This window comes from Sciurus carolinensis, chromosome 13 (assembly GCF_902686445.1).
Source record: "Sciurus carolinensis chromosome 13, mSciCar1.2, whole genome shotgun sequence".
NCBI lineage: Eukaryota > Metazoa > Chordata > Mammalia > Rodentia > Sciuridae > Sciurus > Sciurus carolinensis.
Window position 1 is genome coordinate 17,313,375 of NC_062225.1, and position 16,171 is coordinate 17,329,545.

The 16,171-nt window shown below is 38.5% G+C and overlaps 1 protein-coding gene across 1 annotated transcript in view; it reads right to left on the bottom strand.

Moving 5' to 3' along the window:
- The window catches only part of Lims1 (LIM zinc finger domain containing 1), a 142,829-nt gene extending 133,354 nt beyond the window's left edge, over positions 1-9,475 (bottom strand). The window contains exon 1 of the mRNA XM_047522343.1: positions 9,250-9,475. Within this exon, the coding sequence (XP_047378299.1) occupies positions 9,250-9,281 (32 nt within the window). The 5' untranslated portion in view covers positions 9,282-9,475. The remainder of the gene's footprint in view (positions 1-9,249) is intronic.
- Positions 9,476-16,171: the final 6,696 nt, after the last annotated feature.

Consider the following 16,171-nt stretch of genomic DNA (forward strand, 5'->3'; position numbering starts at 1 on the left):
AAACTCTCCCCTTCATAATGCCATTAATCAAATCTCTCAAAGTCCTACCCCCCAATACTGTGAACAGCAATTAAATTTCAACATGAGATTTAGAGGAAAATTCACAACACAGCAGTCCTCAATAATGTTTAAGTGTAAAATGGTCCTGAGACTGAAAAGTATGAGAACTGCTTTTTTAGATCCAACCACCAGTTTATAGGCTATATAACAAAGGATAAGGGTGCAATCTGCCAAATTCAGATCACAGGAAATTCTTCAAAGCAAACAACAAGAACAAAACAACATCACAAGAGGGGGAAAAAAAAAGATGAAAAGGGTACCTGTGTGTTAAAAGAGACTGAAAGACTTATTAACCTTCAAAATATGTAAACCTTATTTAGATTCCACCTTTAAAAAAACCATAAAATAAAATATGTTTGAAACACTAGAAATTTGAATAATAACTACATAAATGGTGACAACAAATAACTATTTTTAATCTTTTTCAAATGTGATGATGTGGTTAATATTCTTAAAGTACTTTTAAGACATGTCCTTATCTTTTAAGGATATGTATTAATATTAGTATCTCTATGATATGACATAGAGGACAGAGGAATGGAAAAAGATTGGCCTTCAGTCAAAGATTTACCACCAGTTAATAACTACTGAAGCTGGGTAGTAGTAGTACATGAAGATTCATTATTCTATTTCTGTATGTTTGAAATCCTCTATAATTAAAAAAATAAAATTGGGAGTATAGATTTCATGATGTTCCTTCCCCAAGAAGGCTAAACCATCTGTTTTCAGTATAAATCACAAGCCATGAATAGCCTATATCCGAAGTTTTGATAAAAATGCTTCATCTGATTCATGAGTTTCCCCTATAACATTCAAATAAATCTGGCCTCTGGTTAAACACAACCATGACTGACATTTCCCTACTCCTGAGAACCAAACATTTGGCTGTTCCCAATGTCTTAAAAAAATAACAATTTCATTTATAATTACTAGTGTCAAATTACCATTTCCTCATTTAAATTTCTTAGACTTTTCCAAACTTTTCCTTTAGTACAGTACATATGTAGCTGTAAAACAAGGTTTGCCAAGAGTTGAGGTGAAAATAATAGAAATCTGTGAGTTGTACACAAATACCTAATACCTTCTCTAGAAGGTCAAGAAAGAAAAGACCAACAGGTGCTGAAACAAGGACACCATCTTCAAAACAGAGGTGTTTAGGTGGTGCCTGGAGATTTAGATCTAAGAACTCCTGCCCCCTCAACAGAAGAGCAGGGTTACTCCTGGCACAAAAATAACAAGAATTAGTTCACAAAGGATTGTAATGTTTTGCAATAAGATGATGTAAGCTGAAGAGTATTAGGAAATAAAACTGGATAGGTTGGTTGAGCATGTAAAGAAAAAGTCTTGAAACTTAGGAAAAGAAGTAGGGGAAAGCAGTATGGAAATTCATCAGAAAACTTGGAATGGAACCACCATTTGACCCAACTATCCCACTCCTCAGTTTATACCCTAAGGACTTAAAATCAGCATATTACAGTAGCACAGCCACATCAATGTTTATAGCAGTTCAATTCATAATAGCTAAACTATGGAATCAATCTAGATGCCCTTCAACAGATGAATGGATGAAGAAAATGTGGTACATATACACAGTGGAATATTACTCAGTCTTAAAGAATGAAATTATGGTATTTGCAGGTAAATGGATGGCACTAGAGAATATCATGCTAAGTGAAATAAGTGAATCCCAAAAAACCAAAGGCTGAATGTTTTCTCAGATATGCAGATGTTGATAGGGAAGAATGAAAGAACTTTGGGTTATGCAGAGGGGAATGAGGGGAGTAAAGGGGTGGGGCAGTGGGAATGGGAAGGACAGCAAAAGGAGACAGATATAATTACCCTATATACCTATATGATTACACTACTGGGAGGACTCAGTACCATGTCCAGCAAGAGGAAGGAGAGGTTATGTTCCATTTGTGTATAAAAAACTATATCAAAATGCATTCTACTGTCATGTATAACCGATTAGAACAAATTTTTTAAAATTATACAAAGAGAAGAAGTAGGGAATTGTGATCGACTTTCTACCAGTGATGTGAACTGAGGAAACACAGGGCCACAGGGCTCTGCAGGAATCTTCAGTGTAAACCTCAGCTTTGTCAGCAATATGTGACAGTGTTCTTGGCCACTCGAGCAGAAAAATTCTACCTCATCCGTGGTGTGGGTGGGACAATAAGATTTATTATGTAAAATAATATCTGTAAAGTATTTGTGTAAAAGTAGATAATTAATAAAAACAGTGTTATTACTAAGAGTTTTTTTTTTTTTTTTCCAAGAGTGGCCTGGGGGCTGGGGTTGTAGCTCAGTGATAGAGTGCTTACGAGGCACATAAGGCACCGGGCTCCATCCTCAGCAACACATAAAAATAAATAAGTAAATAAATGAAAGGTATTATGTCCATCTCCAACTAAAATATATTTTAAAGAAAGAAAAAGAAAAAGAAAAAGAGTGGCCTAGCAGGGAAATGAAAATAACCTAAACAAGGAATTGTATCATTTGAATTTCTTTCCAATGTTCCATAGATGTTGGGTCTCAGCCACCATATATAAAGCACTATTAGAGTCAATTTAAACCAAATGTGAAAACCACCTTGTCTTCCTCAAAGTTTTGTGAGTTTATTCAAACAATGTCAAAGATACTAAGCAGAGCTAGCCCTGAACTTTTCAATTCCCTAACAAATGAGGTTATAAAAAGAAAAATAAAGCATATTTAGATATAGCTTGTTTGTCTTTGGACATTTCATATATTTGATTAAGATATTCTTTTACTTCAGAGATTACAATTTGACAGAAAAGATTAGACATATATACCAAAAACTATAATACAAAACAGAAATTGCTTGGGGAGAATTGATAAAGCTCTGAATTTCTAATTTTCCAGCACATGGCAGGAACTCAACAAATGTTCCCAAAATTCGTTACTTCAGGAGAAAAGGGGCAATTTTGCCCCGGCTGCCAAGAAAACACAGTACAGTCAGGCACGGTGGTACACCCCTATAAACCCAGGGGCTCACAAAAATGAGGGTAGAAGGAACAGCAGTTCAAAGTCAGACTTGGCAGCTTAGTGAGACCCTGAGCAACTTGACAAGACCTTGTCTCAAAAAAAGCTGGGGATGTGGCTCAGTGATTAAGTGACCCTGGTACCAAAAAATAAAATAAAATAAAAATAAAGAAAGAAAAGAAAAAAACACAGTAGACAGCCGTTCTCTTCGCTGAACAACATGAGGAAAAGCACTAAGGTGGGAAATCATTGGAAGTTTCTAGAAAATGGTAGTGGTTTAGAGAAACACAGACTAAGGGAATAGTTTGGAGCAAGGGTGGGGCCAAATCACAAAATCTTAAATTACAGGCTCTGGAGTTTAGACCTTATTTGACAGGAAATAAGAAACTTCTTAATATTTTGAAAACAAGGGGCAATATAACCAAAGTAGTACTTTAGGAAAATCTGCAACCAAGATGGATGATAGAACAGTTAAACTGAAAGATTCTCAAGAGCAGGGGCTATGTCTTACACCTCTTGCATTTCATTAGATACTTGGACAGTGCCTTGCACATTAAAAAATAGAGAAAGGGGGCTGGGGAGATAGCTCAGTCGGTAGAGTGCTTGCCTTGTAAGCAAAAGGCCCTGGGTTTGATCCCCAGCACCCCCAAAAAAAAAAAAAATCGAGAAAAAAATCTATTAAATATACTGAATCAAGGAGGAGGAAACTAGCTGCAGCAGATGCTGCACTTGCCTACCTTCTGTTCCTTACTGTGCTAATAAGGCAGGTTTACATGTGACAGTAATGTGCCCCGTTTTAAAAATAAATATTTCCCAGTCAGAAATAAACTTATAACCCATTTAAGCAAATGCTGACAGCATTTGTCACTTAACTAATCAGTGAAGAAGCCTGTCAATAGAAAGGAATCTCTCAGACTGTGCCAAATGGAGATACTGGAGGATAAGTAAGAAGACCTGAGTTTCTGGAGAGGAAGATTTCCAGGGGTCGACAAAGACACCAGAAATACCATGTCTTCTAAAACATATTTCACAAAAGTAATCTATCCACCTAAAACACAGTGATATCTAGGACCCTGTAAAAGAACAACTTGGGAACAATATTTCAAAATTCATTCAGACATTTCCAGAGTTGCTATTGTTAATGGTGATGCTATAATTTAGATATGACTTGATTGTGTTCCCCAACAATTCATGTATCTGGAGCTTGGTCTCTTGTGTCACTGCTGACCAGGTGTTGGGACTCTTCATAGGCAAGCCTAGTATGAGGTCTTTAGGTTACTGGTGCACTGTCCTTGGAAGGAATTAAGGCTGTTTTTGTGGGACCCTGAGTTAGTGCTCTGGGAGGGTGGTTATAAAAGGAGCAAGCTCCCTCTCTGGCTTCCTGTTTCAAGATGTGATCTCTCGGGGCTGGGAAGATAGCTCAGTCGGTAGAGAGCTTGCCTTGTAAGCACAAGGCCCTGGGTTCGATCCCCAGCACCCAAAAAAAAAAAAAAAAAAAAGATGTGATCTCTCTTGGGGCTGAGATTGTGGTTCAGTAGTAGAAGACTCACCTAGAAGGCATGAGGCACTGGGTTCGATCCTCAGTACCACATAAAAATAAAATAAAGGTATTGTGTCCACCTACAACTAAAAATTTTTTTTAAAAAAATGTGATTTCTCCCTCTTGCAAATACTTCCATCATAGTCATCCACCATGAAGTAATGCAGGTAAAGGGAACCTTTGTCAGATCCTGTGCCATTCTTTCAATCTCCAAATTGTTAAGTAAATTACTTTTCTTTATGCAGTTAGACTGTCTCAAGCATTTTTTTCCAGTGATGCAAACCTGACTAGGATAGGGAGTCCAGATATACCTGACAAGGTCATGACCTTCAAGACATTTACAACATAGGAAGGGTGATATACAATGCCATTTGAAAACAGCAACAGAGAAAACTAGCATAGTACAGTAGAAGGGACCTCACAATACATCAGAAGTTTGCATTCTATTCCTAACTCTGAGCCAGGCACTACTGGCACATCCATAGAATCCAGGGACTCAGGGGGAGGATGCAGGAGAATTACAGTTCGAGGCCAGCCTCAACAACTTAGCAAGACCCTGTCTTAAAATTAAAAAAATAAAAAGATATCTGGGGATGTGACACAGTGATAAAGCTCCCATGGGTTCAAATCCCTGTGTCATGCAAATAAATAAATAAATAAATAAAATTAAAAAAAAAAATATATATATATATATCCTTAAACAAAACAAAACAAAAAAGCAGTTGTAGAACAATATAACTTTTAATTTCATTTTGGTACAAAAGAAATGTGTATATATAGGAGGTATAAACACTTGTTATAAATGTTTTTATTCTTTATGTTACTTGACACTGAGGCTCCATACTTCTAGGTATCCTAATGCTGGTTCCTATGCCTCCTACCATCAGGAACACACTGTCAGCACTCAATCTAATTTCCAGCACCCCTCTCCCTAACTCTCAATGAAGGCACTACTCAAAGCAGTTTCCCCACCCCCCTCTGTTAAGTGTCACTGCAGACTCATCAAGCTCCAAAACATGTTCCCACATGAAAACGATTCTGGAAAAATTTTACCCTCCCCACCCACAGAAGTAAGCTCCAGTGTGGAAATGCCTAATGGGATCAAATGAGATAAATGTCAGGATGAGAAGACTGCTGCTGCTAAGAATGTACAGTATATAGCAACAGATATTGCAGCCCATTTGAAGTATTTTAAAATTAAAGTTTTTGGGCCTGGGGATATAGCTCAGTTGGTAGAGTGCTTGCCTCACATGCACAAGGCCCTGGGTTCAATCCCCAAAACCAAAAAAATAAATAAATATATAAATAAAAAGTAAAGTTTTTGGAAGACAATGTAGCAAAAGTCCAGCATGTAATGTAGATGATAGCCTCATGGGTAGAAAACCACAGCTTAAAGTGTAGTTATAGGAACTGTAAAATCAAATGATTTGAGATGATTATCCTTCTATTTAAGTGCAAACCTAATATGACTTATACTGCGGTTTATTTAAATGATTACCTGAAGAACAAACATAACATTAATGAAAATAGAGACTCTCAGAATTAAGGCTCTCCTGCTCTGATTTCTGAAGTTGTTGAGTTTCGCTGACCCAGTGGAGGGGTTCTAAGGTCCTCTGTGGGAGGAAAGGAAAGTTCACTTCACCCACAAAAGCAAAAGAGAGTTACCCAGGAGACAGCCAAGAGGCTACCACAAAGGAAAAGGGTAGGAATGATAAATTAAAGACAGGACAATCCTGATGGACAGTTTTCTCTAAGCCTTCACAACACAGAACAACTAGAACTGAAGTTATCTCTTCTATCACCAAATTTTCACTGGTTTTCTTAAAAATCAAGAGCTCAACCTCCTCACCACACAAACTGGCCTAGAACACTCAAGTTTTATGAAGACACGCCCTGCCATTACAGGTTCCTCTACATAAGGCACTAGACATCAGGGAATCATGGAAAAGCCCTAAGGGCAGAAAGCTGCTTTTTCCATGGTGGTTGTTCAAGTCTTAATTAATGCCTCCTACTACAACTTCCCAGGACTAGAAGGCACACGCTGCAACCAGCACTCAATAAACATATTTAAGAGTAGCCTTTATAAATGTTGCTTTTTAATTGTCCCAAAGCCTGCACATCCCCCATCAAATAGGATTATGTCTTTTAACAGTGCTTCTTAAAGTGTAGTCTCTAATACCTTTTCTAGGGGTCTGTGAGATCAAAAATATTTTCACAATATGACTAAGATATTCCTTAGGTGCTGAATAGAGCCTTTTGCACTGTGCTGACACACTGACAGTGCAAAAGCAATAATGATACAGCTGCTGGTCTGCTAGCACTTACCAAGGCAGTGAACTCTTCACCTACAAAACTTGCAGGAAAAAAAAAAAAAAAACAATTCACTTTTAAGTGTCCTAGATAAAATGGTATAGACATTCTGGAAAAATCTGTCCATTTCTTAAAAAAGCTGAACATGCAATTACTGTATAATTTGGCTCATTCTTGAACATTTTTATCCCAAAGAAAGGAAAACTTATCTTCACATTAAAGAAAACTTATGTCCATGAACACTCAGTAGCTTTATTCTTAATTTCCCCAAACTGGAAACACCCAAATATCCTTCAGTTAAACAGTTAAACAAACTGTTGGAGATCCATACCATGGAGTTTTATTCAGCAATAAAAAAGAACCGTTATACATGCAACAGATATTTATGATTCCACTTATGTGAAGTATCCATAGAGGTCAAAATCATATGAACAGGGGCTGGGGAGATAGCTCAGCTGGTAGAGTGCTTGCCTCGCAAGCACAAGGCCCTGAGTTCGATCCCCAGTACCGCAAAAAAAAAAAAAAAAAAAATCATATGAACAGAAAGTAGAATGGTGGCTACCACAAACTGGGGGAAAGAAAGAATGAGGAGTTACTGTTTAATGAGTGCAGAGTTTCAGTACTGTATTTCAGTACCAAGAAAGGGTATTGAAACTGAAGGCAAAAAGTTCTGGAGATATCTGATAGTGATGGTTGCACAACAATGTAAGTGTACTTAAGGCAAAAAATAAAAAAAATTTAAAAAATAAGGGTTTACCAATAGGAAATTCAGAATGGGAAAGGGATGGGATCAGAACAGGACATTAGGTCAGGAAGAGATTCAAGAACCATAAAAGGAAATCATTTTCTATTTTTTGCTTAATGCATTTCCATTATTCTTTGTATGTCACACATATTTTCAATTCTATATCAACTTAATATTTAATACTTTTTAAAAAAAGAAATGTCCATGAAACAGTACACATTATTATTAAATCTTGACCCTTAAGCCTCTTTCTGCTACCTGAGACCTAACAGCAGGTATACATAAAGCAGTTCTACTGTATACCAAAATAATCTGGTTCTCTCAAGGAAAAGCACGAGTGAGTCAGTGAGGAGTTAATTCAATGCTTTTTTTCACAAAACACCATTTCTACTGTAAAAACAAGTGACAGACAAATCATTGTGACTTAGACTTATATTTGTCAGACATTTCCTTCAAACTAAACATAGGCCTGTCACTTTGAGGAAAACTACCAAAAATATTTTGTTGTCAACAATAATAGTTAAGCTTTCCACTAAAAGCCAAAATTTTGGAAGACTAGTATCCACCACCTTGAGTTTGACAGCTTCCCAATTCTTAAGGACTTTAATGAAATCAGTGGTGATATTAACAAATGTTATTTATTGATATTAATGAAATGCACTAGAATTTGGGATCTGCCTAATGCAGTGAGCCAATATTTTTCAAATGACAAACATATGATGTTACGAACTACAAGACAAACCAAGGAATTTTAATATAATATAGTGTGAAACATCTTCTGATTCAGTTTCAGACTTCACATTCAAACTAACCATTAAGAAACTACCACTTACTAAGTTCTGGTACAGTAACAAAGAATACCCACAAAAATCTGGAAAAGCTATTAAAATAATCCTCTTTTTCAACTACACGTCTCTGAAAGACTAGATTTCCTTCATATAGGTCAGACAAAACCTAGCACAACAGAGTGCAAACTGTAAAATCCAGTTATCTTCTACTAAGCTTGATACACAGAAGATATTTGCAAGACGTGTAAAAAGGCAGTTCGCATAATTTTGTTTAGGATATACTGTGTTTCAAAAAAATGTGCTGTGTGTTAATCTATCGTGAATGTATTCAATGAATGAATAAACCTCAGGAGGCTCAGTGTTCATTTCTAACACAGCAAATGTCTATGGACATGGCCGAAGGCTCTTTGGAGTTCTGCATTTTCACGAGGGGTCCTGAAACCAAATCATTAGGGGCCTGCTGGTCTGTGCCAGAGTCCAAGTGCTACGACATGAATTATTAACTCAGCCAATACTTATTGGGTGTCGGAACTCGGCCAAGCACCGAGGCGGCAGCTGCCCTTGCAGCGCGCACACCACACCGACAAAGCGACAAAACCACAGGACCCTCCCTGCCCGCGAGACCGTGGGAAGCGCGCCGCGGGCCGCGGGGTCCGCAGGCCGCCCGCCCGACTCCGGCAGCGAGGGCTGGGCCGGGAAGACGCCCAGAGTCGGGGAAGGAGCCCATCGCCTGCGGCCCGCAAGGGGCCGGTGAGAGCGCCGCGGGACAGCCGACGTGGCGGCCAGAGGGGCGCGGCCCGTACCTGTGGGTCATGCCGGCCGCCACGCCCAGCATCGCTCCTCTCTCGGACGCCGCAGTCCTCTGGACTTCGGATCCCGCCGCAGCTCCAGTCGCGTCCTCGACCCTCGAGAGTACGGCCGCCGACAGTGGTCGGGCAGGCGGGCCCGGGGCAGGAAGGGGAGGCGGGCCAGGGGCGGGGAGACCGCTGCTGCCTGCCGCCCGCCGCTGACGAACGACTTGGCTGGCCGCGCGGGGGCGCGCGGGGGCGGGACCGGGTGGGCCGCGCGGGAGGACCCGCCCCCAGCGTCGGCCCAGTCGGGCTTCGGCCCCGGAGCTCGTTCTGGCCCCACCCACGCCGCGCGCCCTGGCCCCGCCCTGCAGGCGGGCCCAAAAGTCTGTAGCTTTTGCTCCCGGGCTCTTTGGGCTCCCGGTGGCTGGAGGCGGGCTGGGGCGGCTGGGGCGGCTGGAGGCCACGTTACTTCTGACAAAAATGGCAGGACTGGGGGTTGGGGAGATAGCTCAGTTGGTAGAATGATTGCCTTGTAAGCACAAGGCCCTGGGTTCGATCCCCAGCACCCCTCCCCCCCAAAAAAATGGCAGGACTGGCCTTTGCAACCCCTCTGGAGTGAGGGGCAGACGGACGGGCCAGGCTGTCCTTGGCTTGAGACACCTCTGATTGGACTTGGCGGGTGGTTCTGGCACAGCCGTGGAGTCTGCTCAGGCTTTCACATGCCCTGGGAGAAGAGGCTGTGGAAGGGTGCCGAGCATGCTAGCTGTCTTGGAGGGGGCTCTCTGGACTGGCCACTTGAGCCTTGGACTCGGCTCTACACAGAGCCTGGTGCGACCGGGATACACTTCATTAGGATTTTCATTTTGCTTTTAAGTCGAGTTCATCTTGTCCTAATTTCAGAATACTTGACTAAAAACTGGCTTGCACTAGGCCTCCAATTAGTGGTTTTAAAGTAGTAATACATTGTCGTCATGGTTATCCTATCTGGAATGCCTGTCAGCGAGAGCCTGCTTTTGTGGTTGACCAATGTCTGTCACAAAGAAAAGTTGGAAAAGTACTGTCTGTTGCTCTAAAATGTGAAAATTGAATTTCTTACTGCTCAACTTTCTACAGATGTTTGTCTGTGACTTTTTCATTCATTTTTGTTCTGTCATCACCCAACTTTCAAAAACGAACTTTGGTATTTCTAAGACTATTTTATATGTGTACACAAACATACCACTGGAAATATTTTAAAGGTTTATTCATAATGAATACTTATTTAACAGTTTCCCTTATTTTCTACCACCATTAATCTCCATCAGACAAGTCCATTAATGAGAGCAGAATATTTTCCTGTTCCAGAGTAAGAGTCTAGTTAGAGAACTCTCTTCTACATCTTCAGCACTAATTGACTTTTATCTCTGTTCTGTTACCACAGAAGAGTTAAACGGTGAAAACAGTTGCCTACTAATTGAGAGTTAAGTCTTGGAATCAGTGTGACCAGGGTTCAAACCCTCTTAGCCATCCACTGAGATGCTTTTATACATACCATCTGCTTTCTGTTGATATTGTACATGCCTTTTTATCTTTAAAAATGATTTATTGCTTCCTTAAAGTATATGTCACTGTGGTACTGTCATTCTTTACCTTTCCCATTTGTTCCATGAGATCTTTGCTACCTTAATATTGTCCTTATACTGTGCTGGTCAGCGAGAAGGAATGGGTAGGGCTCTGAGCAGCATTCTTGGGGCCAAACAGATTCTCTGAACACCAAGGGCTTTACAGTGCTGATGGGTTGCTGCCTCATACTTCCAATCAGGAGACAGAGTATCCATGGATAAATTTCCAAGGCTTGTCACTGCTCCCTCTTTTTTTTTTTTTTTTTTTTTTGTAATTGTAGATGGACAGAATGCCTTTATTTTATTTATTTTTATATGGTGCTAAGGATTGAACCCAGTGCTTCACACATGCTAGGCAAGCAATCTGCCACTGAACTACAGCCCCAGCCCTCTACTCCCTAATGCTTATCATGGTTTTTTCTTTTCTTTTGTTTTGGGTTTTGGTAGTTTTAGATGGACGGTATGCCTTTATTTTTCTTTCTTTATTTTTATGTGGTGCTAAGGATCAAACCCAGTGCCTCACACATGGTAGGCAAACACTCTGCCACTGAGCTACAGCCCCAGTCCTTATGGTTTTTGTTTGTTTGTGTTTTGTTTGTGGTGCTGAGAGATGAAAGCTAGGGCCTCATGCATGCTAGCCAAGTACTCTACTACTGAGCACATGCCCAGCCCTAAGCTTATGTTATTAAAAGAAAGACCTGAACTAAGTAGATATTATGCAAGACGTTGATAGACAAAAGAGGGTTTAGCTTAAACATTCCTAAAATTTTACTCTGTTGAGCTGTACATGAACAATCTCATTACTCACTCCCATGGTGTTTTCACACAGCATGAAGTCTGTAAAGTTTCATAAAAATCCAGTCTGACTTTACCATCCCCTGGTGATCTATATCTCACTATTTCACTCCTATGAAGGGAGCAAGTTATATCAAAAATGAATGACTGCACATAGAGAAAAACATAAGAAAGAATACACCAAAATATCAATAATGACTTTGTCTGAGTGATCTTTACCCTTTTGATTTTTTTTTTTTTTTTGTACCCAGGATTGAACCCAGAGAGGCTTAACCACTGAGCCATATCTCCAGCCCTTTCTTTTTAAAATATTTTATTTAGAGATAGAGTCTCACTAAGTTGTTTAGGGTCTTGCTAAGTTGCTCAGGTCTATGTTGCTGAGACTGGCTTTGATTTCACAATCCTGCCTCAGCCTCCCATCGAAGTCACTGGGATTACAAGCATGCACCACCATGCCCAGCACACTTTTGAATTTTTTAACTTCAGGTTCATGGAACTAGATTAATTTTAATTCTTAGTTCATAACATATTTTCATCATTTACTTATGTTCACTTAATTGTTTTGTTAAGTGCATGTCTATTTCCAATAACGTAACAAAACCCATGAAAGCACCAGTCAAAATAAAAACTAGGTCTTTCCTAGAAACTTATATAAATATATGATTATCCACTAAGACATCTCCCTGCCTCTTTCCATCCAAGGCATCCATCATCCTGAATTCCTTATCATTTCCTTGATTTTCTTTCATGTAGTTTTTATTAACTTGGTATATTATATATATATATATATATATATATATATATATATATATCACAAAATTACAAGTAATATTATATATGTATATATAAAGTTAGTTTGGCTTACCTTTATAAAAAGATGTACTACACAAAAGCTATTGGAACTTGTTTTTCAGTTAATATTGTATTGCTAAGATTCATTGATTTGTTTGACTACTGTATTGTTATATCACACTTGTTAATTCATTCTCCCATTCATGATCACTGGAATTGTTTCTTTTTGCTGTTGTCAGTAGTTCAGTAGTTCTATAAACATTTTGAACATGTTTCCTGTCATATATGTGTATGTATGAATATCTCTTACATATTTGTATCTTGGGGTGGAAAGAAGAACAAACTATTATTTTAAAGCTTTTGCTCCAAATTGCACTATAATAGCGATGTGCAAGAGATCTGAAGGGCATATAGCTTCTTCAACCCTTAGTACTCACTTTTCCTTTCGCCAACCCAATGCATATAAAATGTTCTCTCAAATTCAAGAATAGCAATGATAGTGACTATCTCCTCAAGTATTTATGGGACATATATATTTCATTTCTATGATGAGTGTGCTCATAGATGTCTTTTATTTTATTGAATTGCTTATGCTTTCCTTAATGATTTGAAATAGAACTTTTTTAAAATATATTTCTTAGTTGTAGATGAACACAATATTTTATTTATTTATTTTTATGTGGTGCTGAGGATCAAACCCAGTGCCTCACACGTGCTAGGCAAGTGCTCTACCACTGAGTTACAACCCCAGCCCCTAAGAGATCATTATATTCTTGATATAATGCTTATCAGTTATATTTATGTTAACATAGTCTCCCAGTTTGTAACTTAAGTTTTCACTTTCTTTAAAATGTCTTTGATGAGTAGAAGACTATTATAGTACAAATTTATCATATATTTCTTTAATTGGTGACATCTAGAATCTTTAAAAAAAAAATCCTTTTCTAGAGGATAGGGGTATAACTCAGTAATAGAGTGTTTGCCTACCATGCATAAGGCCCCAGGTTCAATCCTCAGCACTGCAAAACAACAACACAACAAACCAAAACCTCGGGGCTGGAGTTATGGCTCAGTGGTAGAGCACTTACCTGGCTATGTGAGGACCTGGGTTTGATACTCAGCACTGCATATATATAAATAAAATAAAAGATACTTTGACAACTAAAACAAAAACAAGACCTCTACCCCGAGTTTAAATATATATATATATTTTTTTTTCACTTCATATTCCTTTATCAGAGAATGTCTTTCTTCCTCTATCATTCTTAAATGATTGTTCTACTGGCAAGCCTTTCCTTTCTGTTCTTAAAAAATGTTAAAATAGGGCTGGGGAGATAGCTCAGGTGGTAGAGTGCTTGCCTCACAAGCACAAGGCCCTGAGTTCGATCCCCAGTACCATGCAAAAAAAAAAAAAAAAGTTAAAATAAATATTTGCTTCTTTCTAGCTGCCATGGTTTCTGATGAAAAATCCACAATCACATGATTATTACTCTATATGAATTTAGTCATTTTAATATGTTTTCAAGGTTTTTTTTTCTTTGTCTTTGGTTTTTAGAAGTTTGGTTATGATTTGTCTGGATCTGATTTTATAACAATTTATTCTATGTGCTATTCACTGAGCTTCTTTGATCTGTAGATTTATGTCTTCCACCAATTTGGGGATTATTCTGGCCATTATTTCTTCACTCCTCCTCATCTCCTAACACATTAGTCTATTTGATATTGTCTCACAAGTCTGGAAAGTTCTATTCATCTTTTTCATTCTTTTTTCCAATATTTCAATGTGTATAATTTCTATTGATGTGTCTTCAAGTTCACTAACTTTTCTCATTATCTTCACTATCATGCTCTTTATCCCACAGAGTAAATTTTTAAAGAAATTCATAGAACTTGAGTAGCTTTTGCTTTTCAGAAAAATGATTAGAATGTACAGAATCTGGGGCCTCTTACCCAAACCCTCTCACCCTGTGATCTCCCCATCTGGCATTAATGTGGTATATGTATTATAATTGATAAGCCACTGTTGATACATTATTTTGACTAAAGTTCATAGTTTACATTGGGGTTCATTCTTGGTATTATATATTCTGTGGGGTTTCTTTCCCTCTGTTCTTGTGGAGCTGGGGTACACCTTACTCTTGACAAATAGATGTATTCATCAAATCAGGAGCACTCTTTTTGGGGAAATACTGGGGATTGAACTCAAAGGTGCTTTACCACTCAGCTATATGCTCAGCCCAGCCTTTTTTTTTTTTATTCTGAGACAGGGTTTCACTAAGTTACTGAGCCTCCAACTTGGTGATCCTCCTGCCTCGGCCTCCCAAGTCACTGGGATTAAAGTTATGCACCACAACAACCAGCTCCCAAGAACACTGAATCCCATAATTGAATGATTTTTATAAGAATTTTATCACATAGGCATGATTAATGATTAGGGCTAAAGCTATAATCATGGCTCTTCCAGGCTCACCTTATATTTTTCCTGCCCTAGACCTGACATCAACACTTTTCTGAGGAGCTTGTTTCCTTTTATTGGAGACTTAACCAAGAACTGGGCACTAGGTATGTTCATCTAGGCCTTTCCAGTAGACTGATCTAAGAAGAGATACTTGCCCATTTACCATGGGCTTATGTTCTGATAAATCCATTGTAAATTGAAAACATTGTAAGTTGAAAGAGCATTTAATACACTTAACCTACAGCACATCCTGATTCAGTGCATGGTGCACTGTAGAGCATAGAGGGCTTTCCTTACAGATGGCAGCATTTGGAATTAATTTTAGAATTGAACAGAGTGATTCTTAAGAATAGTTGTGTGAGGGGCTGGGGATATAGCTCAGTTGGTAGAGTGCTTGCCTTGCATGCATATGGCCTGGGTTCAATCCCCAGCAACACACACACACACACACACACATATACACACACATTAAAGAAAATAGCTGTGTGAGACCAGCACAGTGGTTCACACATGTAATCCCAGTGATTTGGAAGCTGAGGCAGGAGGATCACAAATTGGAAGCTAGTCTCAGCAACTTAGAGAGGCCCTAAGTAATTTAGAAAGACCCTATCTCAAAATAAAAAATAAAAAGTTCTGGGATGTAACTCAGTGGTAAAGTGCCCCTGGGTTCAATCCCTAATACAAATAAATAAATAAATAAATAAATGTGGGTAACAGAGATGTAGTAGGAGTCCCAAGTATGATCACTGCAAGTCATATTTTAATTTTCTAGTAGCCGCATTGAAAAAATAAACAAAAACAGGTGGGATTAGTTTTAACAATATATTTTATTTTGAAACTAATATGCTCTCAATGTTAAAAATTCAACAAGTGATTACTACAGAAATTATTGAGGCATTTTCCTTTTTTAAATACTTTTAGAACTGTAGTGTGTATTTTTTACATCTCAATTTGGAGTAACCTCATTTCAATCTTTCAAAAGCCATGTGACTGGTTGTATTGAATTGGAGCAGTTCTCAAACAAAGGAGTTCCTCTAAAAATATTTCAAAGTCACACTGTATAAGAGAATTTGATAGCTGACCTGAATGATTTCTCCTTTTCCAGGAAAAAATCAGAAACAAAATTAAGTTAGCTGCATATTTTATGGGTCCCAGGAGAAATAAACATGGTCCAAGAGAAAGATTGAAGTCAGAAACAGAATTAATCATATGAATCAAACACTGAACAATGTCCAGTACTCAACATAAGTTTTTAGTTTATAATAAGATCACATTACACCACCAAATA